The 22846-nt window shown below is 35.9% G+C and overlaps 1 protein-coding gene across 7 annotated transcripts in view; it reads left to right on the top strand.

Annotated features, from left to right (window-relative positions):
* The window catches only part of VMP1 (vacuole membrane protein 1), a 125672-nt gene that overhangs the window by 73062 nt on the left and 29764 nt on the right, over positions 1 to 22846 (top strand). For all 7 annotated transcript variants that reach the window (XM_006065431.4, XM_006065433.4, XM_006065432.4 and 4 more), the window contains one exon: positions 20578 to 20658. In XM_006065431.4, the coding sequence (XP_006065493.1) occupies positions 20578 to 20658 (81 nt within the window). The remainder of the gene's footprint in view (positions 1 to 20577; positions 20659 to 22846) is intronic.

Raw genomic sequence — 22846 nt, 5'->3', positions numbered from 1 at the left:
TGTTTCTTTAACCCATTCTTAGAATGGTATTAATGGGAAAGAGAGTTTTGCAGTTTGACACAAACTGCCGAATGAATGACCATTGGGAAACTTAGTCTGCTCCTTGTGCATATTCCTAAATCCACCTGTTCATTTCTGTGTTTCATCACTTCATCTTGGGCTGACTTTTATTTTAAACATAAATGTAATAAATGCATTTAAATTAAACCTCCTAAAAATCAGTTTTATTCTGCTTACCTTTTTTTTTTGTAACAAAATCAATTTAGGGAAAAGAACATGATAGAAAATTTTGAGCTAATTATTTCTCACAGGAAAGACTACTACAGAATAATGGAAGTTTAAAATTATGTATATTCTAGAAGAGAAACATTTGAAGATCAGGCAATTCTAGTTGAAATTAGATGATTTAAAAATGAAAATAGAGATTAACACAGTCATTTTCAAAGCAATGAGTAATGTTTAAGATTTTTCTTGTTAGTTTGCTTTAAACACTGGAGAAAAATATAATTTTGTTATATGTCTGCTTTGTTCTTCTCATTTGCACACCTGTTTACAGATATGGGGTGGGGAGACAAGCAGTGAACAGGCATTAGGTTACCTTTGTTAAACTCATTTAAAGATTTTATTCAGGTTTGTCTTTCAAAGACCTTTTGTAAAGTGCCTTTAGAAAGGCCCCTTTCACTGAAACTTGGACTGATGGACTTCATGTATACTGTGCTTTTGCTCATGGTTTGCAAATCAGTAATACGCTAAATACAAACCCACCCTCTGTTGTATCTGCTGAATGCTCCTAGGGATTCTGGCCTAAGATGAGAGTTGATTCAAGACATGGACTGCTCATTTCCTATTTCAAAAGGTGATTTTGTTTCTAATTAGTCAAGGTTCTTGGTTTATCATAATAGATCTGGAATTCTCTCTTGCTGAGTATTTAAGGAAATATTTCTTGGAAGTGTTCTTCCCGTTTTCCTGTCTTGGGCCTTATAATGTAACATGACTATCCTGCTCTTAAACTAAGGAGTTATGTGGAAGTGGGCATGGTCATTAGTTCATTTCTCCCCTCAAAAGTAGGCATGTACTCTACAGACTTCCTTCTCCACATTCCCTGATAGGGGTCTTCATCCAATAATTTATCAAAACTTACGAAAACTTATATTTTTACTACTTCTTGAAGTAAAGACTTCAGTAAGTTTATAGGCTGTTATTTAAATCTGTGCTTCCGTTAGTTTGTTTTAAATTTCCCTGTTTCATCTTATAAAGGGTGCAACCCTCATTCTAGTATTGTAAGTTTTTTTTTTTTAAACACTTCCCTTTTCTTCTTTTCATAAATTTTCATCCTCTTTTCATAACTTAGAAATGTCAGTTACCTTTTCAGCCTTTCTAGAGAAAATAATTGTTTACTTTTTATATCTAATATCCCCAAAACCCTTTGATCATTTTAATTCCCCCAGGTATCTTTATCTAATTCTTTTATATCTTTTCTAACATGAAGTTGTCAGAACTGCACATGATTTTTTACTATTTATATATTTGTGTGTTTTCAGATTTCTACAACTGCAGACCTGTTTAGCAATGAATTTTGCTAATTTTTTTAATAAATTGTTTACTTTAATAAACTGTTTACTTGGGAGACCACACTCAGTTTCCTTTCCTTTGTTCATAACTTAAAACATTCGTAATCCATCATTTTATATTTAAATAATCCCTAAATGTGTTCTCCTACTGTTGTCCACTTTGAAACTTACCTGCCATGTTTCCTCCTTCTCAAGTTTACATGATCCTTAAATTTATTGCCACGATTTTGGCACTTCCTACCTTAAAATTCTAATTTCAACTATAGATTTGGAACTTAAGCTCTGTTCCTTTTTCCAGGACCATTTATAAACTTGTTTAGTGGGATGATTGGTTCTGTCTTAGGAAAGAATCCTACTATTTGCATTTTCATCATAGAGATGATCCCATTTATCTTTATCCTTTGTTTTCAGTCTTTAAATTTCCTGTCCCTGACAGCTTTGTAAATTCTGTACTGACTTGGTATTCATAGCTTTGCATGTTTAAGTTTATCTCAACCATTTTTAGTTTTTTCTTTTTCACTTTCACAGACTCATTTTCTTGTTCTTACATACACAGCAGATTGTCATGTGATTTTTGTTTTTTAAATTCCAGTTTGAATCTGGAAATAAAAGTTATTTATTAGTTACTTGTAACCAAAATACAATCAATTATAAAAGCTAAAAATAGAGGGTGATTTTTTTCCTTCTCTAGCATCAAATAAGATTTGGTAAATACCCTGTCTGGTGAGACATGAGGAGATCACATGAGGAGATACTGGCTTCAGACAGGAAAAAGAGAAGAAAAGAAAAATGCATTACTTGTGTAATGTGTCATTTCTAATAAATCTTGCATACTCAGACATTTTCCCTGAATGTCTAGAGCACTGTTGTTCTTCTTGGGCAACAGTGTTCATTGTTATTTCAAGTAGAGGCCGGCAGGCACTGATTGGAGTGGATGCCTGCCTGCCTGCCTTCCTAAAAATCACCATATGGTTTCTTTTCAACAGAAATCTAAGCAGGGATAGAGAGAGGGAAAAAAAGCAGCAGATACTGGCAGGTTTTACTGCTGATGACTTGGACTATGCTGTTGTTGTTCAGTAACTAAGTCAGGTCTGATTCTTTGCAACGCCATGGACTGCAGCATGCCAGTCTCCTCTGCTCTTCACTATCTCCCAGAGTTTGCTCAAATTCATATCCATTGAGGCCACTCCAACCATCTCATCCTCTGCCACCCCTTTTCCCTTCAATCTTTCCCAGCATCAGGATCTTTTCCAATGAGTCACCTCTTCACACAAAGTATTGGAGCTTCAGCTTCAGCATCAATCCTTCCAATGAATATTCAGGATTGATTTCCTTTAGGGTTGACTGGCTTGATTTTGCATTCCAGGGGACTCTGAAGAGTCTTCTCCAGCACCACAATTTGAAAGGATCAGTTCTTCCGTATTCAGCCTTCTTTATGGTACAACTCTCATATCCGTACATGGCTACTGGGAAACCATAGCTTTGACTATACAGACCTTTGTTGGCAAAGTGATGTCTTTGCCCTTTAATACACTGGCTAGGTTTGTCATAGCTTTCCTTCCAAGAAGCAAGCATCTTTTAATTTCATGGCTAGAGTCACCATCTACAGTGATTTTGGAGCCCAGGATAAAAAAATCTGTTACCGCTTCCACTTTTTCCCCTTCTCTTTGCCATGAAGTGATAGGACTGGGAGGAAAAAGCTCTGAATGGTTACCTGGACCTTCCAAAAAAGGTTCTCTACTTTTTATCTGAAAGTGTTAACAAATGCTGAGGGTAAGCCCCTAAGAAGGCCTCCTAAAACCTTACTTTTTCTATCTCTTCTTCCTCCTAGACCACCCAATAGTTGATTTGTGAGTTTTAAGATAAGTGGGCTTCCCTGGTGGCTCAGATGGTAAAGGGTCTGCCTGCCACGCAGAAGACCCAGGTTCAGTCCCTGGGTCGGGAAGATCTCCTGGAGAAGGAAATGGCAACCCACTCCAGTACTCTTGCCTGGAAAATCCTATGGACGGAGGCACCTGGTAGGCTACAGTCCATGGGGTCAGAAAGAATCAGACACGACTGAGCGACTTCACTTACTTTTAAGATAAGTAATAATGCTATGGTGACCATTACAGGTGTAAATAACTAAAAAATTTCCTCTTATTTTCTGGAGACAAGAATATGTTGATTAAGAACTGGCATTCAGAAATAGTAACCTCATCTACCATTACCCACTTTTCGTAGAGTATTTGGTAAACCAATTAGTTGTACAAGGCAGATTTGATAGATTTTCAATTCTTAATGCATTTCCTTCCTTCACTCCTTCCTGTTTTATAGCCCTCTTCCTTCTTTGATATTACTATGTTGCTCTTCTCTTTTTGAAATTAGAAACTAAATGAAAGCCTCTTATCCCCTTACTTGTTATGTTGTGCTTAAACTGAGCTCACAGAGTCTCTGAATAAGAAATTGGACAAGATATTTTATTTCATCTGGTCTCAGGTTTTGGGGGGCTTCCCAGGGACTTCCCTAGTGGCTCAGACAGTAAAGAATCCGCCTGCAATGCAGTAGACCTGGGTTCGATTCCTGGGTTGGGAAGATCCCCTGAAAGAGGGCATGGCAACCCACTCCAGTATTCTTGCCTGGAGAATCCCCATGGACAGAGGAGCTTGGCGGGCTACAGTCCATAGAGTCAGTCATACAGAGTTGGACATGACTGAAGTGACCTGGCACACACGCATGCAGGTTTTTTTCCTTGATGGTAATATCAGTGCAAATAGTTTTGTCCCATAATCAGTTTTATCTCTAAATTATCATGGTGATAGGTATTATTTATCATCATTTTGCAGAAAAGATGAAGAAATTGTGGCTAATGGAAGTTTGGAAATGACATAGTTGGTGCTCTATCATTTTTGCTGCATTAAGTCTGTAGAAATGGTGTTCGTATGTTCTGTTTCTAAGCACTTTTTTTTGTTTTTCATGCTTTCCTAGTCATTGTAAGCTTCCCGAGTCTTCATGTCTTTCTGCATTTCTGCCAATTGCAACCCACCATACACAGATACACACTAGATTATTCCTCTATCTCTCAAGGGAAAAAAACTTGCTGGAACTTTCTTCCCCTACATTCTTAGCCTGGCTTATTCCCTCATCTCCATTAGGTTTTTAATCAAACATCACCTTTTCTCCTCAGTCCTTCTTCAGCTATTGTATTTAAAATTACAACTTGCCTGCCACCCCATTCTTTGGTTTTTGTCTCCTCCCATTAGACTGTGAGCTCTGTGAGGATCCAGATTATCAGTTTAATTCAGTGTATCTGTTGTTCCATGTGTTTGGCATGTACTAAACATTTGTTGAATTAATGTTTAAACACAGTCTCCTCATCTTTACTACGTTGAGTGCATATACTGTATATATATAAACACATATTTTATAAATGTATATATATAATGTACATTAATATATATAAATGATAGAACAAAATAACATACTTGGTGTTCTGTCATTTGATGCTGCATATATTTCATATATATTTGATACATATATATTTAGTTACAGCAAATTTGGAAAACTCAGCAGTGGCCACAAGACTGGAAAAGGTCAGTTTTCATTCCAGTCCCAAAGAAAGGCAGTGCCAAAGAATGTTCAAACCACTGCACAATTGCACTCATCTCACACACTAATAAAGTAATGCTCAAAATTCTCCAAGCCAGGCTTCAGCAATACGTGAACCGTGAACTTACAGATGTTCAAGCTGGATTTGGAAAAGGCAGAGGAACCAGAGATCAAATTGCCAACATCCGCTGGATCATGGAAAAAGCAAGAGAGTTCCAGAAAAACATCTATTTCTGCTTTATTGACTATGCCAAAGTCTTTGACTGTGTGGATCACAATAAACTGTGGAAAATTCTGAAAGAGATGGGAATAGCAGAGCACCTGACCTGCCTCTTGAGAAACCTATATGCAGGTCAGGAAACAACAGTTAGAACTGGACATGGAACAACAGACTGGTTCCAAATAGGAAAAGGAGTACGTCAAGGCTGTATATTGTCACCCTGCTTATTTAACTTCTGTGCAGAGTACATCATGAGAAACGCTGGGCTGGAAGAAGCACAAGCTGGAATCAAGATTGCCGGGAGAAATATCAATAACCTCAGATATGCAGATGACACCACCCTTACGGCAGAAAGTAAAGAGGAATTCAAAAGCCTCTTGATGAAAGTGAAAGAGGAGAGTTAAAAAGTTGGCTTAAAGCCCAACATTCAGAAAACTTAAAATCATGGCATCTGGTGCCATCACTTCATGGGAAAGAGATGGGGAAACAGTGGAAACAGCGTCAGACTTTATTTTTGGGGGCTCCATAATCACTGCAGATGGTGACTGCAGCCATGAAATTAAAAGACGCTTACTCCTTGGAAGGAAAGTTATGACCAACCTAGATAGCATATTCAAAAGCAGAGACATTACTTTGCCAACAAAGGTTCGTCTAGTCAAGGGTATGGTTTTTCCAGTGGTCATGTATGGATGTGAGAGTTGGACTGTGAAGAAAGCTCAGGGCCAAAGATTTGATGCTTTTGAACTGTGGTGCTATAGAAGACTCTTGAGAGTCCCTTGGACTGCAAGGAGATCCAACCAGTCCATCCTAAAGGAGATCAGTCCTGGATGTTCATTGGAAGAACTGATGCTAAAGCTGAAATTCCAGTACTTTGGCCACCTCATGCGAAGAGTTGACTCATTGGAAAAGACTCTGATGCTGGGAGGGATTGGGGGCAGGAGGAGAAGGGGACGACAGAGGATGAGATGGCTGGATGGCATCACCGACTCAATGGATATGAGTTTGAGTGAACTCCAGGAGTTGGTAATGGACAAGGAGGCCTGGCATGCTGCGATTCATGGGGTCACAAGAAATCGGACACGACTGAGCAACTGAACTGAACTGATTTAGTTATCAGCACTAATGGGTTGAATTTAACTGCTTTTAAATAAGAATTTTGGTTTTTTAAAAAGATTCTAATTTTGTCTTCTAAAATTCTGTATGAATAGTAAAAACCAAAACTCAGCATTTAAAGCTTTTCTTTTCTTTTCGTGCTTGAATTTATTAATTAATTTAACATTAATATGTTTGTGTTATCAAAGCTCCTAATTATCACAGATTCATTAGAATCATCTGTTTAGTTCAGTCACTCAGTTGTGTCCAACTCTTTGTGACCACATGAACCGCAGCACGCCAGGACATCCTGTCCATTACCAACTCCCGGAGTTTATCCAAACTCATGTTCATTGAGTCAGCATTAAGGTCTTTTCAAATGAGTCACCTCTTCGCATCAGGTGGCCAAAGTATTGGAGTTTCAGCTTCAACATCAGTCCTTCCAGTGAATAATCAGGACTGATCTCCTTTAGGATGGACTGGTTGGATCTCCTTGCAGTCCAAAGGACTCTCAAGAGTCTTCTCCAACACCACAGTCCAAAAGCATCAATTCTTCAGCGCTCAGCTTTCCTTATAGTCCAACTCTGATATCCATATGTGACTACTGGAAAAACCATAGCCTTGACTAGATGGACCTTTGTTGACAAAGTAATGTCTTTCCATTTTAATATACTGTCTAGGTTGGTCATAACTTTCCTTCCAAGGAGCAAATGTCTTTTAATTTCATGGGTGCAGTCACCATGTGCAGTGATTTTGGAGTCAAAAAAATAAAGTCTGCCACTGTTTCCACCATTTCCCCATCTATTGGCTATGAAGTGATGGGACCGGATGCCATGATCTTAGTTTTCTGAATGATGAGCTTTAAGCCAACTTTTTCACTCTCCTCTTTTATTTTCATCAAAAGGCTCTTTAGTTCTTCTTCACTTTCTGCCATAAGGGTGGTGTCATCTGCATATCTGGGGTTATTGATATTTCTCCGGGCAATCTCGATTCCAGCTTGTGCTTCATCCAGCACAGCGTTTCTCATGATGTACTCTGCACAGAAGTTAAATAAGCAGGGTGGTAATATATAGCCTTGACGTACTCCTTTACCTATCTGTTGTTCCATGTCCAGTTCTAACTGTTGTTTCCTGACCTGCATACAGATTTCTCAAGAGGCAGGTCAGGTGGTCTGGTACTCCCATCTCTTTCAGAATTTTCCAGTTTGTTGTGATCCACACAGTCAAAGGCTCTGTTGTAGTAAGTAAAGCAGAAATAGATGTTTTCCTGGAACTCTCTTGCTTTTTCCATGATCCAGCGGATGTTGGCAATTTGATCTCTGGTTCCTCTGCCTTTTCCAAATCCAGCTTGAACATCTGGAATTTCACGATTCATGTATTTGTTGAATCCTGGCTTGGAGAATTTTGAGCATTACTTACTAGTGTGTGAGATGAGTGCAATTGTGCGGTAGTTTGAGCATTCTTTGGCATTGCCTTTCTTAGGGATTGGAATGAAAACTGACCTTTTCCAGTCCTGTAGCCACTGCTAAGTTTTCCAAATTTGCTGGCATATTGAGTAAAGCACTTACGATCATCTGTTGGAGAGGGGAAAAGTTTAGATTTCTTTTCTTAATTGAGATTTATTGTGAATTGGCAACATGAATGCAATATTAAGAGTAATTTATAGTATGTTACAAACCACTTTCAAAAAGAGTTTGACACTATCTACATAAACATACACTGAAATACAGCAGTTCCATTTTGTGTATTTATACCTAGCAGAAAGATGCTCCAAAAGACTTGTACAAAAATAGTCATAGCAGCATTATTTAACTCCATACTAGAAGCAACTCTAATGTCCACCAATAGTAGAATAAATAGATTAATATAAAGGCAAGAGATTGATTACTGCCACATTCAACAGCAGATAAAGCCAGAAATAAAAGAGGACCTACTTTATAATTCCATTTATATGAAGTTCAAAATAGGTAAGCTACATCTATTGTAGTAGAAGTCAATAGTTGGTTGTTTTGGGGTAAGAAGTAATTACTAGGAGGGCCAGCAGTGGGGTGTCTGGCGTTCCGGTAATGTTCTATGTCTAGACCTTGGTGGTAGTTACATGGGTGTGTTCATTGTAAAATTCCACCAAGATGTATATTTTAGATTTATATATATTACTGTATATCTACTGTACAGGTAAAAAAATACTTTTTACTGCCCTCCCCCCAAGGTAAATTTGGTAATAAATATATGAGTGAATGTAGAAATTCATTATTGGAAAAGACAGTGGCACCCCACTCCAGTACTCTTGCCTGAAAAATCCCATGGACGTGGGGAGCCTGATGGGCTGCAGTCCATGGGGTCGCTAAGAGTCGGACACGACCGAGGGACTTCATTTTCACTTTTCACTTTCCTGCATTGGAGAAGGAAATGGAAACCCACTCCAGTGTTCTTGCCTGGAGAATCCCAGGGACTGGGGAGCCTGGTGGGCTGCTCTCTATGGGGTCGCACAGAGTTAGACACGACTCAAGTGACTTAGCAGCAGCAGAAATTCATTATTAATTATGACCTTGACCCAGATGTGACTGGTAGCTTCTTGTTTTATACACAACACTCTGAAATGTGTGTCATTCACAGATTATATATTCCACGTGTATCCTTTTATGTGAAAAAACTTAACTGATCATTCACATATAATTTTTGAAAGTTACAGTGTGGATGAAGTGCCATAGAACCTGCAACAGACCTTACTGTCATTGTATCAATGACTTCGGGACCTTTCTTTTTTACAATATTCCATATTACAAACGACGTTGATTGTACTTAGAGCCTATGCACCTGTAACTGAATTAATGAAATAATGAAATAGGCTTAGTGACTAAAACAGCAGTTTACTTACACCACACGTGTTGATCTCACATTTTTATTCTGTTCATTAAAAGACAATGCTATTTGTGAGCCACTAAGTCTTCACAATATGCAGTCTCATAAAACCTCATTAAATAATAGAAACACATGAATATGAATAGTAAAAATACCTGAATTTTCAGATTTCTACGTGGATCAGGTTTTTAGTACTTACTAAATTTAGCTCGTTGCCAAAATAAATGTTTCTTACTGTTTCAAAAAATACACAGATCTTCTTTGTGTTCATTTTTGGACATGACTTCATAGATTTTGATTAAAAAAGAAAATTTTTATGTTTATATTTTTATATATAATACACCAATTTTTGAAGGGGAAAAGATAGCCTTTATGTTCAGTTTTGTTTTTAACATGTCAGAGAGAAGAAAACCATATCACATTTTTAGATAGTGGCTGACAGAAGCAGGCAATAGATAATTCTAGTTAGAGAATCCAATACTGTTTTATAACCATTATTTTTAACTTCCTAGAAACTTCATCTACTGACTGGGATATGAAGAAGATAAATGTTTGTTCATTGCATTATTGGAATACACAGATTTCTCATATTTGTCATTTACAGATTTTTGCCCCACTTGAGAACAGTCTACGGAACTATTAGATCCTTTTTGCTTTGTCCTTCTTTTAACTGCTGAATTTTTATGTTTTTTAATTGCGATATAATTAACATCTAACACTGTGTTAGTTTTAGGTGTACAGCATAATGACTTGATGTATGTTCATGCTGCAAAATGATGACCACAGGAAGTGTTGTTAACATCCATTACCACATATTGTTAAAGAAAGTTTTTTCTTTTGAAAACCTTTTAAGATCTGCTCTCTTGCTGCTGCTGCTGCTGCTAAGTCGCTTTAGTCGTGTCCAACTCTGTGCGACCCCACAGACAGCAGCCCACCAGGCTCCCCCGTCCCTGGGATTCTCCAGGCAAGAACACTGGAGTGGGTTGCCATTTCCTTCTCCAGTGCATGAAAGTGAAAAGTGAAAGTGAAGTCGCTCAGTCGTGTCCAACTGTTAGCAACCCCATGGACTGCAGCCCACCAGGCTGCTCCGTCCATGGGATTTTCCAGGCAAGAGTGCTGGAGTAGGGTGCCATCGCCTTCTCCGATCTACTCTTTTAGTAACTTTCAAATATACACTACAGTCCTGTTAACGAGAATCACCACACTATACATTACATCCTCAGAACTTAGTTTGTCGTTTAACTGGAAGTTTGTACCTTTTGACCACCGATACCCATTTCACCCACCCTCCCTTCCTCTGCATCTGGTAGTCATCAGCCTGGTTTTCTGTATCTGTGATGTCAGGATCTTTATTTAGATTGCACATATAAGTGAGATAATTTAGTCCTGTCTTTTTTTATGACTAATATTAGCATGTGTGTGTGTCTGTCTATCATATCCCACATTTTCTTTATCCATTCATCCATCAGTAGTCATCTAGGTTGTTTCCATGTCTTGACTATTGTAATAATGCTGCCATAAACTGGGGGCGGTGTGGGGGGTTGCAGATATTTTTTTCAAGATAGTGATTTCATTTCTTTCGGATCAAAACCCGGAAATGCCCTGGTAGCTCAGACAGTAAAGCGTCTGCCTGCGATGCAGGAGACCTGGGTTCAATCCCTGGGTCAGGAAGATCCCCTGGAGGAGGAAATAGCAACCCACTCCAGTGTTTTTGCCTGGAGGATTCCATGGACAGAGGAGCCTGGTAGGCTACAGTCCATGGGATCGCAAAGAGTTGGACACGACTGAGCGACTTACTTATGGTAGTTTTAACTTTAATTTTTTTTGTAACCTCCATACTGATTAGTGGCTCAGACGGTAAAGTGTCTGCCTACTATGTGGGAGACCCGGCTTCAATTCCTGGGCTGGGAAGATCCCCCGGAGAAGGAAATGGCAACCCACTCCAGTATCCTTGCCTGGAAAATCCCACAGACAGAGGAGCCTGGTATGCTACAGTGTGTGGGGTCACAAAGAGTCGGACACGACTGAGCGACTTCACTTTCTCACTTTCACTTTTCATCCTGGTTGTACCAATTTACATTCCCACCAACAGTCACCTTTTTTTCTCCACATCTTTGCCAACACATTATCTCTTGTCTCTTTTATGATAGCCATTCTAACAGTTGTGAGATGTTATCTCATTATGGTTTTGATTTCCCTGGCAATTAGTGATGTGGAACAACTTTTCCTATACCTGTTGGCAATATGTGTCTCTTTTTCGAAAAATATCTGTTCGTATCCTCTACCTATTTTTAAATTAGATTTTCTTTTCTGTTGAATTGTATGAGTTCCCTATATGTTTTGAATATTAACCCCTTATTAGGTACGTAGTTTGCAGATATTTTCTCCCAGTTGGTAGGCTGACTTTTCTTGTTGCTGATGAAAGAAGAAAAAAAATCTTCGCTAAGACCAAAATCAGGGGGCTTACCCACTATGTTTACTTCTAAGAAGAGTTTTATGGTTTCAGATCATCTGGTCTAGTGTTTAATCCATTTTGAATTGATTTTTGTGTGTGATGTAAGATAGGGGTCCAGTTTGATTCTTTTGTGTATGGCTATCTTTTTTTTTCAATACCATTTATTGAAGAAACTGTTCTTTCCCCATTGTATATGCTTGGCTCCTTTGTCATAAATTAATTGATCATATACATGAGGGTTTATTTCTGGGCTCTCCATTCTTTTCTGTTGATCTGTGTGTCAGTTTTTAAGCCAATATCATATGCTTTGTAATACAGTTTGGAATCAGAAAACGTGATGGCTCCAGCTTTGTTCATCTTTGCCAAGACTGCTTTGGCTATTCTGGGTGTTCTGTCACTCCATACAAATTTGAAGATTGTTCCTGTTTCTGTGAAAAATGCTTTTAGAATTTTATTTGGGATTGATTTGATTCTGTCGATTGCTCTGAGTGGTTATGGACATTTTAACAATATTTTTCCAATCCATGAGTGTATCATGTCTTTCTAATTTCTTTCCTCAGTATGCAAGTTTTCCGCTTCCTTGGTTAAATATATTCCTAGGTTTTTTATTCTTTTTTTGTTTAACTGTAAACACATATATTTTCTTAATTTCTTTTTCTGATAGTTCACTATTAGTGTATAGAAGCACAATAGATTGATTGGTTTGTCTGTTTTTGGCCGTGCTGGGTCTTTGTTGCTGCCCAGGCTTTTCTCTTTTCTCCAGTTGTCATGAGGGGGCCTGTTCTCTAGTTGCAGTGCTCAGGCTTCTCATCGCAGGGGCTTCGCTTGTTGCAGAGCAGAGGCAGTAGCTGCAGCACCGTGGGCCCAGCAGTTGCGGCTCCTGGGGTCTAGAGCAGAGGCTCAGTATTTGTGGTACATACACTTAGTTGCTCCACGGCAGGTGGGATCGTCCCAGATCAGGAATCGAACCTGTGTCTCCTGCATTGGCAGGCAGATTCTTTACCACTGAGCCACCATGGAAGTCCCCACGATAGATGTTTGTATATTGATTTTTGTTATCCTCCAACTTGGTTGAATTAGTTGATTAGTTCTAACAGTTTTTTGCTGAAGTATTTAGGATTTTGTGTATATAATATATCATCTACAAACAGATACGGCTTTACTTTTTAATTTTCCATTTGAATAAAAATGGTAAGAGTGGACATCCTGTCTTGTGCCTGAATTTAGAGGAAAAGCTTTCAGTTTTTCACAAGACTTATGATATTAGCTAAGGCCTTACTGTACTACATTCCTTGTGTACCCCCTTTTTGAGAATTTGTGTGATGAATGGATGTTGGATTTAGTCAGATGCTTTTCTGCAGCTGTGAGATGATCATATGGTGCATCACAATTTGCAGATGTTGTTTAGTCACTAAGTTGTGTCCTACTCTTTTGCAACCCCATGAACTGTGGCCCTCCAGGCTCCTCTGTCCATGGAATTTCTCAGGCAAAGATACTGGAGTGGGTTGCCATTTCCTTCTCTAGAGGGTCTTTTGACCTAGGGATCGAACCCTTGTCTCCTGCATTAGCAGGCAGATTCTTTGCCGCTGAGCCACCAGGGAAGCTGTCTAAATCCCATTTGATCATGGTGAATAACCCTTCTAATGTGTTGTTGAATTCAGTTTGCTGATTTTTTTTAAAGGGTTTTTCCATCTATGTTCATCAGGGATATTGGCCTATAATTTTCTATATTTGTAGTGTCCTTATCTGGTTTTGATTTGGGGGTAATGCTGGTCTCTTAAAATGGAGTTGGAAGTGATTCCTCCTTTTCAGTTTTTTAGAACCATCTGAGAAGATTGGTGTTAGTTCTTCATTAAATATTTGATAGACTTCACCAGTGAAACCGTCTGGTGCTGGACTTTACTTTGTTGGGAGGTTTTTGATTACTAATTCAACCTCCTCGGGCTTCCCTGGTGGCTCAGAGGTTAAAGCGTCTGCCTGCAATGCGGGAGACATGGGTTCGATCTATTAGTATGTTCACATTTTCTATTTCCTCATGATTCAGTGTTGGTCAGTTGTAGGTTTCTAGAAATTTATCCATTTCTCTAGATTGTTCAGTTTTTCAGCATGTCATTGTTCATAGTAGTCTCATGACTCATAAGTAGTCTCTTAGTATTTATGTGGTATCAGTTGTTGTGTCTCCTCTTTCATTTTTTCTTTTATTTCTATAAGTCCTCTCTTTGTTTTCTTGGTGAATCTAATGAAAATTTTGTCTAATTTATTATCTTTTCAAAAAATCTTGTAGTTTTATTGAGTTTTCTGTTGTTTTCCTAGTGTATTTTATTGACTTCCACTGTGACTTTATTTCCTCCCTTCTAACTTTGGACTTAGTTCTATGGGCTCTCATTCCTTCAGGTGTAAAGTTGGGTGTTTGAGATCTTATTTCTTAATGTATTCATTTATCACTCTGAATTTTTATCTTGGAATTGCTTTTGCTGCATCCCATAAATTTTGTGTTTGCAATTTTTTGTGTCAAGACAATATTTTTGTTTCACTTTTAAGTACCTTGACCCATTGATTGTTCAGTAGCATGTGGTTAAATCTTCACATATTTGTGAATTTTCCAATTTTCTTCTTGAAATTGATTCTTCGTTTCATACCATTGAGGCCAGACGAGAATACTGATATGATTTCAGTCTTCTTAAATTTATTAATACTTATCTTACGTTCTAATATGTGATCTATCTTGGATAACATTCCATGTGTGGTGAAGAAGAATGTATATTCTGCTGCTTTGGAATGGACTGTTTTGTAAATATGTCCATTAAGTCCAGCTCGTCTTACATGTCATTTAATTCCAATGTTTCCTTATTGATTTTCAGTTTGAATGCTCTATCCATTGGTGAAAGTGGAGTATTAGAGTCACCTTCTATTATTGTATTGGTGTCTATTTCTCCATTTAGGTATATAAATACTGCTTTTTTACTTTGGTATCTCTTAGTTCACTATAGCTTTGTGGGTCTCATGGACACAAGCCCTGTTGACTTTCAAAGCTAGATGTTTGTGGGGCCCGTCTATCAGTTGGAAGTCTTAAAACTTAGAGCATCAGATGTGGGTTTGTGGGGAGCCAACCCTTTCACTTTACAGGAAGAAGATGGGATTTGTGCGTTCAGTTCAGTGTGTTCATGGGAGATGAGTTCAAGAGCCTCCTATGTTGTTATCTTGAATGAGAACTCTCTAATCTCCTATTAAAACTTCTAAATCTCCATAAATTATTTTTAGAATGAAGTTTCTTTGCATTTTTGAAATGTGTTTATGTGATATATTCTGTTTGCATGATTATAGAATTTTACCCTAATTTCCAATTTAAATAGAAATTCTGGTTGTCATCTCTGGCTTAATTATGTAAAATCTATAAATTGGATATTGAAACTTTCATTTTTGAAAGTAGTTGAACCATTCTTTTCTGGTCACTTTTTTGGGGAAAATGTGTTGTATTTTATAATCCAGCATCCTATAGGTACTGAATTTAAAATTTATTAATTAAGTTTCCATTATTGCAGTCACTTTATTTTATCAAGTTAATTCCCCTACTTCTTCTTGTAATTCTAGAGTTTATTTCCTAACAATCTTCATATTTTGTGTGAGTCCATTATAATTCAAAAACAGAATAGGTGATATGTGACTCCTTTGAAATTATACTTCATTTAAAGGAGACCTATTCAAATATGTAATATTTAATCATATCAGTTACATTAATAATATTGTTGAGGATGTCATCACTAAAATGAAATGTTCAATTTGTATTTAATAAATTAATGATTCATATCTGTATGTGAAAGAGCTCAGAAAGAGTCTTGATAACAGGTAGGAAATTGCAGTTAACAAACATTTTATTCTGTTTTTAAGAGGAGAAAGATTTTAAAATTATGAGTTGTGTTTCATTCTAATTTCTGTGAAGATGATAATTAATTATACCCATTAATTATGTTGTTTACCACATGTAATATTATTTCATTGTAGAAAATACTTAATTACATGGTTATTAGTATCTTAACAAGTTAATATTTCAGAATGATTGTCCATGATGCTAAAACAACTTACAATATTAAGTCATTATTACTGTCTTAACTCCATTTCTGGTTAATACAAAATAATAACATGATACAATATATTTGAGTAGAACACAGAAATTAGCAAGTCATTTTTATATGCCAAAAGAACTTCACAAATGCAGTTTAACACAAATCCCTCTTATAACAAGAAATTATTATTGAAACAGTTGCTCTGTGAATTTTAATATGGACTGTGGAGCCAATTCAGTGTCACACCCAAGAAGAGCATTAACTCAGCAGAAATTTTAACATATATTAAAAAGCTGTTGATTTATAAAACTGCTGACCAGTTACCTCACATTGATGGTGATAGATCAGCTCAAACTAACATAAGCTGTTAACCAAATACATATTTATCTCTAGTAACATTGCATTCATTTAACATGTTAGAGATTTTCTGTTGCTTTTAAGGAAATCTTAGAATTTAATGTGATCCCTTATCATGAGAGTGAAAAGGTTTACTGTTACCACTTGATAAATATTATTGCAAATATTTAAATCTAAGTGAACCTCTTCAAAAGTTAGTATTTTGCAATCTAATTATAATTGACTATATAGTTTCTCTTATCTTCATCATAAATATTTCTTAGGAAAAAATACGAAACAAAAGTAGTACAGAAATATTCATACTGGAAAGCATTGTCTGCTTTTCTTTATGAATCCTTGAAATCTCAGTAGTTAAGTACTTATTGTAATTTCTCTTCATCTTATCTTCTGTAATCATTGGAAAAATATTCCTCGTGTCTCTTGTTCTTACTTTCAGAAGCATGATAATCACTGTCAGTGGGATTGGGAAGGATAATTTTATTTACTTGTATTTTGTTTATTTACTTCTAAAAAGTAGAAAGTGATCTATGATTACTAACTGTGAATGCATAATACTTATTTAGGTAGAACTAGAGGATGAAACTCTGAGCTCTTGGGCACTAAAATTGTGAAATACATAAACGTTGTGAAATGTGAGTCCAGAGAAATGAAACTGTTAAAAGGAATTTGGTTTTAGTTGTACATATTTTTTTTTATGAAGAATGACAATTGAGGAAGTAATCAGATTGAACTTGCTACACTGTTCCCACAAACACAAGAAAAAAGACTAAAATGAAGTATTAATTTCCTTTGATATTTAACTTTAAGGTTGAAAACCTAACATATTGACTTGTTAAACTTTTCCTTTAAATGATTGTTGTTTATTATAGTACACATTTTTTCTTGGCTAGTTTATTTTATCTGATGGCCTAAACTGAATAGCAAATTTTGTTTGAAATTGTTCTTTTAAACATTAGTGAAAGAGGGTTTTTTTTGCTGAATGTGTGTGTGTAAGTTGGGTTTATATTCTAATATTTTATCTACAGTACATTTCTCTCTCTTTAAAAGAGAACACAAATAGAAATATTTTAATGCATAGAAAATGTTACTTTTACATCATTAGAAAGCTAGCAGATTATGCAAATGATAAAGTATTGAAGTTATTTAAAAATAAAAAATTTAAAACTGCAGAGCAGCAAACAAAAACATATAACTGCATTTAATGTGTAGAACATTTTAGACAATTTAAAAATGATGTTTTTAATAAATATGTTAACAAAGCCTTTAAAGCCATACCAGTAAGTTTTGAATATGACTTTAAAAGTGAAATAAGTTTAAAAACAACAAAATATAGTTATGTTTATGAGATCTAAATATGAGTTAATTTACCATTGTAAAATATTTCAAATTTGGTACAGATACTAGTATAATGCTTCCTTGAGTTTGTTTTCATTACTCTGGCAAGGAAAAACAAAATTCTGCCTCGAGCTGTATACTCCTGCTATTGGTTTCTTGTAATGAAAGTAACTGTGCAGACTTATTAGTTTAATTTAAATAAATTTTTATGGGTTATTTAACATATAAATGTAATTTTAATTCCGAGAATATTGTGAAAGACATGGAAAATAAATTAATAGGAACTGAAAGTAGCATGGTCATTCTCTGTGTATGTGTGCGTGTGTGTGTGTGTGTGTGTGTGTGTGTAACACATAATAAGATTTATGAAATCTGTTTTTAGTAGATGACTTTCAGACTTTTTAAAAAGTAAAGCTCCCTATTAAAAAGGCACTTAACTTATTTTCTTTGTGAGACATGCTAGCTAAAAGTTAATTTGAAAAAGAAGAAAGAGAGAGAGTAAAGAGAGCTTTCTATTTCACTGATTTGGGTTTTTGAGTCTTTTCCTTCAAATAAAGATTCTTGAAGTGCTCTTAAGGATAATTGATGATGAGCACCTGGGAATCCAAAAGAACAGAGAGTCTTTTCCATTGTTTTTGTCTAATTTCGGATGAGTAAAGAGATTATGTCAAGGGATAAAATAGCTCCTTACTTTCAGGATGTTTTTAAAAACATGATTTCTTGAACTTATGAAGGCTTACGTATTTGTATTATTTTGTATATTAGCTGATCTGCATAATGTCAAATATTTTCTCTTCTGTGTAACCAACTAATATAATCATACCTGTTTTCTAATTTAAATGTATGTATGTGCGTCTCTATAGTAGAAAAATAACAAGTTTAAAATAATGGCACTGTCGTAGTCACTTGCTTTAAATAAATGCAAAATTCTAAAGCCTTGAAATTAAAATAAAGGGAAACAGGACAGCAAACCTTTCAAATTCAATGCTTTGTTGATCTTGTCTACACCATTTTACGCAAAAAATGAATTTTTTGTAACTTTATATATTGAGGATTGCATAAATTCTGTGGTAGAAAATGTTCCTATATTAATCTGACTTGGAAGATAGCTTTATAAAAACTTTTTTTGTTTTTAAAATAAAATTTGTATAGTTTTTGTTTTCTTTGTTTTACTTTTTCTTCACAGGTGAATACCATCTTTCACTAAAGTAGATTTGCTCTGAAGATATCAAGAGCTGTAAAGAAAGACATTTTCCTGAATTTATATTTTTAATACTTGGGCTACAGTAATTAAAATTTTATAACAAATTTATAATCTAATAGTATTGTTTGGTATATGTAAAACTCAAAACATTTCTATTAATTATGGCCAGTTTTTATTTAGTGCTTTTATGAATTTCAAATTTAGTTATTTGTGAATTATGTAAGTTATTGAAAACAAATGGAAGTGTAATTTGTTTTTAATGTTAATAGGAAAACTGATTTCATTATATATCCCTAAACAGTTTTTAAATCAATAAAATCAGTGTTTCACATTTAATGCAATAAATGTTAATTTTAAGAAAAATTAAATCTTCAGTTAGAAAAATGTTTTTAAATACAAAGAACTCTTTGCTGTGGTAATTCAGTTGTTTAAAAATATTAAATCTGAAACAATTTATTTACTGAAATAGTAAGCCTAATCTGAAAAGAAAAATTCTGTCTTTGAAAATAAGTTGTAAAATTACAAAATTGCATTGTAGAATTTAATGATTAACTTTGAGAGCCTGTATGTTTGATTACAAAGTATTTGTATTAACTGCTAACGTCTTTAAAAATATATATTATTGCTTTAATTGCTTTGACTTTCTCACCATCCTCAACAAGTAAGTAGGAGGAGGGTCTTCCCTTTTTTTTTTTTTTTTTTTGTAATTTCAGTATTCAATGTTGTAATAGAACTGTTCAACATAATATTTTGGGTTAAAGTGGTTTTGGTGTATTTGTTTTTTTAAGATGGAATCCACAAATGCTTTAAACCCTATTCCTATTCTATGAAGGAATCTTCTATCATTTATATTATGAATATTCTACACGATTATTGAGAAAAAAATAAATAAATATAGTTTCAGCATGCACGTGCTAGAAGAAGAGTGTGGAATAAACTACCCAGCCAAATGTATATTTCAGTCTGGGAGATGACATGGTGAAATAAAAAGAGCACTGATTTTAGAGTCTGAAGAATCTGCTCTACTTGCACCCCAGGATTACTGAAAGGCCTGAGCCTTTTCAGTAAAATATTTGTGAAAACCATTTTTATTTCTAGCACAAACTTTGCAATGTAGGATGTTATTTGTTTTGGGGGTAATGAATGCTAAGTTACTGCCACATAACTTTTTTCTCATCTTCTGGCTAGTAATCAGTAGAGGTGTCTTCATTTTCTGTCTTGGAAAATTCTTTGATTTCCTACCCCGCTATTAATCAGGGAGTAAGTCTTGTGAATTATTAAAGGAACAAGAAAGAGATAAGTAGTAAACTAGCATTTTCAAAAAAATGGGTTGGTTTATGGTTGGTTTATAATATTTTGTTCATCTCTAGATAATCCAAAGAGAACCAAAAAAATGCAGTAAATGTCTTGGCTTATTCTTGAAATGTATTATAAGTTTATATTTAAGGTTGCGTAGTTAATGTTTTACGAAGATTTTATTCACATGTTTTTCAGTGTAACCTGCTGTGATTTTTTTTAATATCATCTTATTAAATGAATCACTGCTTTCAGATTATTAGACATTTAATATTATAAACTGTAAAGAGCCATCTTTCCTTCTTCCTTCTACTTTTCATTAATTTTTTTTTTTAGTTAATTTTTATTGGAGTGAATTACACAGTTGTGTTAGGTTCTACTGCTCAGGAAAATGGATCAGCTATACATATGCATATCTACCCTTCTTTTGGAGGAACTGGGAGTTTGGGATTGACACATATACACTATTGATACTGTGTATAAAATAGACAGCTGAGGGGATTATTAATGTTTTGATATCCTCCTTTTATACAGGATTTCGCCTCCCGGGCTAAACTGGCAGTTCAAAATCTAGTACAGAAGGTTGGATTTTTTGGAATTTTGGCCTGTGCTTCAGTAAGTAAATTGTATTTAAATGGTGGATTTATATTTTGATTCAATTTGTTTTTAAAGTGTATGAATTTAAAAAAAGTTATCACTTTTAATGAGTATGTAATTTTATTAATCATTCATCTTACTCATCAAATGAGCTATTTTCTGTTGGTTAGGTTTCTATCTTATTTACTGACTTGTAAGCATTTCATCCTGCCATGATGACTTCAAACCTAAATGGCTTGATTCAATAAGAAAAAAGAGACAAAATCCATCCTTCCCATAAAGAATATATAATGAAGTACATTTAAACAAATAACAATGACTTCATTCTTTTCAGAGTTATAGACAGGTACTCCTTTTCCAAAGCCTCAGGCATATAGTTATAAGGAAGAATTCATATAAAACCTCCTTAAGTGACTGTAATACCTAGCTTGGTAGTTGAAACATCTGTGGCAAGATTAAGGGCATCTGTGGCCACAGTGAACTAAACTATTTGTGTCATACTATTTGTGTCTCACACAAGAAACTTAAAAATAAAAACAAAACTTAATGTCTCAAATTGCAAATTTGTGAAATTGACAATCCTTCTTGAGTTGATGTTTATCCTGGTCCTTTTCTAATATAATAGAAACAGATATATTTGAAATGAAGCATTTTGATCTAAGTTTTCTTTGGTAGTTTGTACAAAATTCTTGATAGTTCAGTGGTAGATTTGGCCAGAATAACTAGATGCACCTAGTTAATATGATAAAAGTTGCAACTATAAGTAAAATTCAGAAGATTGTTACCTGCTGGCACATAGTTTCTTTACCCATTATATATTAGAATATGAATATACCTGAGTAAACTCTTTCCCACCATAGCAAAGTACATACCCAAAAAGGGAAGACATTTGGTGCCGAAATTTACAGGAAATCAACCCTAAATATTCATTGGAAGGACTGTTGGTGAAGCTCCAATACTTTGGCCACCTGATGCGAAGAGCCGAGTCACTGGAAAAGACCCTGATGCTGGGAAAGCTTGAAGGCAAAAGGAGAAGGGAGAGGCAGAGAACGAGATGGTTAGATAGCATCACTTACTCAATGGACGTGAATTTGAGCAAACTCCAGGAGACAGTGGAGGACAACACAAAGGAGCCTGGCACGCCACCTCTGTGGGGTCGCAGAGAACCAGGCATGATACAACTGAAGAGCAGCAGCAAGCGATCAACATTCTAGAGCAGTCTAAAATGTACACGTGCTTCTAGTACTGTCTTTTAACCCTGGCAGTACTTGAAATTTTCATCTTCTAACTTTTCTTTTTATTGGAGAAGCTCTTTATCATAATATTGACAAATATTTGAGCAGTGTATAGGTATGTTGCAGTGTGATGCAGTGAGATGAGAACTGGTTTTGGAGTCAGGCTTACTTAGGTTCTTAAACCAGATTTTCCTCTTAGCTATGTAATTTCAGTCAGTTTACTCTCTTTGAGCCCTAATTTTCTAATTTGGGGACTTCCCTGATAGCTCAGTTGGTAAAGAATCCACCTGTAATGCAGGAGACCCCAGTTTGATTCCTGGGTTGGAAAGATCCGCTAGAGAAGGGATAGGCTACCCGCTCCAGTATTCTTGGGCTTCCCTTGTGGCTCAGCTGGTAAAGAATCCGCCTGCAATGCGGGAGACCTGGGCTCGATCCCAGGGGTCTTCCCCTGGGTTGGGAAGATCCCCTGGAAAAGAGAAAGGCTACCCACTCCAGTGTTCTGGCCTGAAGAATTCCATGGGGTCGCAAAGAGTCAGACACGACTAGGCGACTTTCACATTTCTAAGTTTTAAAATAGAGCATCAAGACACTCATTACTGATGTGAGGATTTAGTCAGTTCAGTCACTCAGTCATGTCCAACTCTTTGCGACGCCATAAGGATTTAAGATAATATATGTGAATTGTCACAGTGCCCATCCATTTTTTACTGTTATTCATCAGCTTTGAATCAACCCCTGAGTGCTTGGACGAAGAAGTGAAAGCTGTATTTCCTTTTCTCAAGGATCCTGAAATCTAGTGAGGGAGACGGTGCTAAGTGAAAGGTACTGTGGAAACCCAGCAGTGTAGGATTAAGCTGAGAGGCCTAAACGGTGATAATGTGCTTAGTTCAGAAGCTAAGAGAATAGTGTGGGAGCCATGTTGCTTGGGTTGAAAGCCTGCTCTGCCGCCACCGATAATGAACAAATTGCTT

The sequence above is a fragment of the Bubalus bubalis genome, chromosome 3 (genome assembly GCF_019923935.1).
Source record: "Bubalus bubalis isolate 160015118507 breed Murrah chromosome 3, NDDB_SH_1, whole genome shotgun sequence".
Taxonomy (NCBI): Eukaryota; Metazoa; Chordata; class Mammalia; order Artiodactyla; family Bovidae; genus Bubalus; species Bubalus bubalis.
Note: the sequence above shows the minus strand (reverse complement) of the source record. Positions and strands in the feature narration are given on the sequence as shown.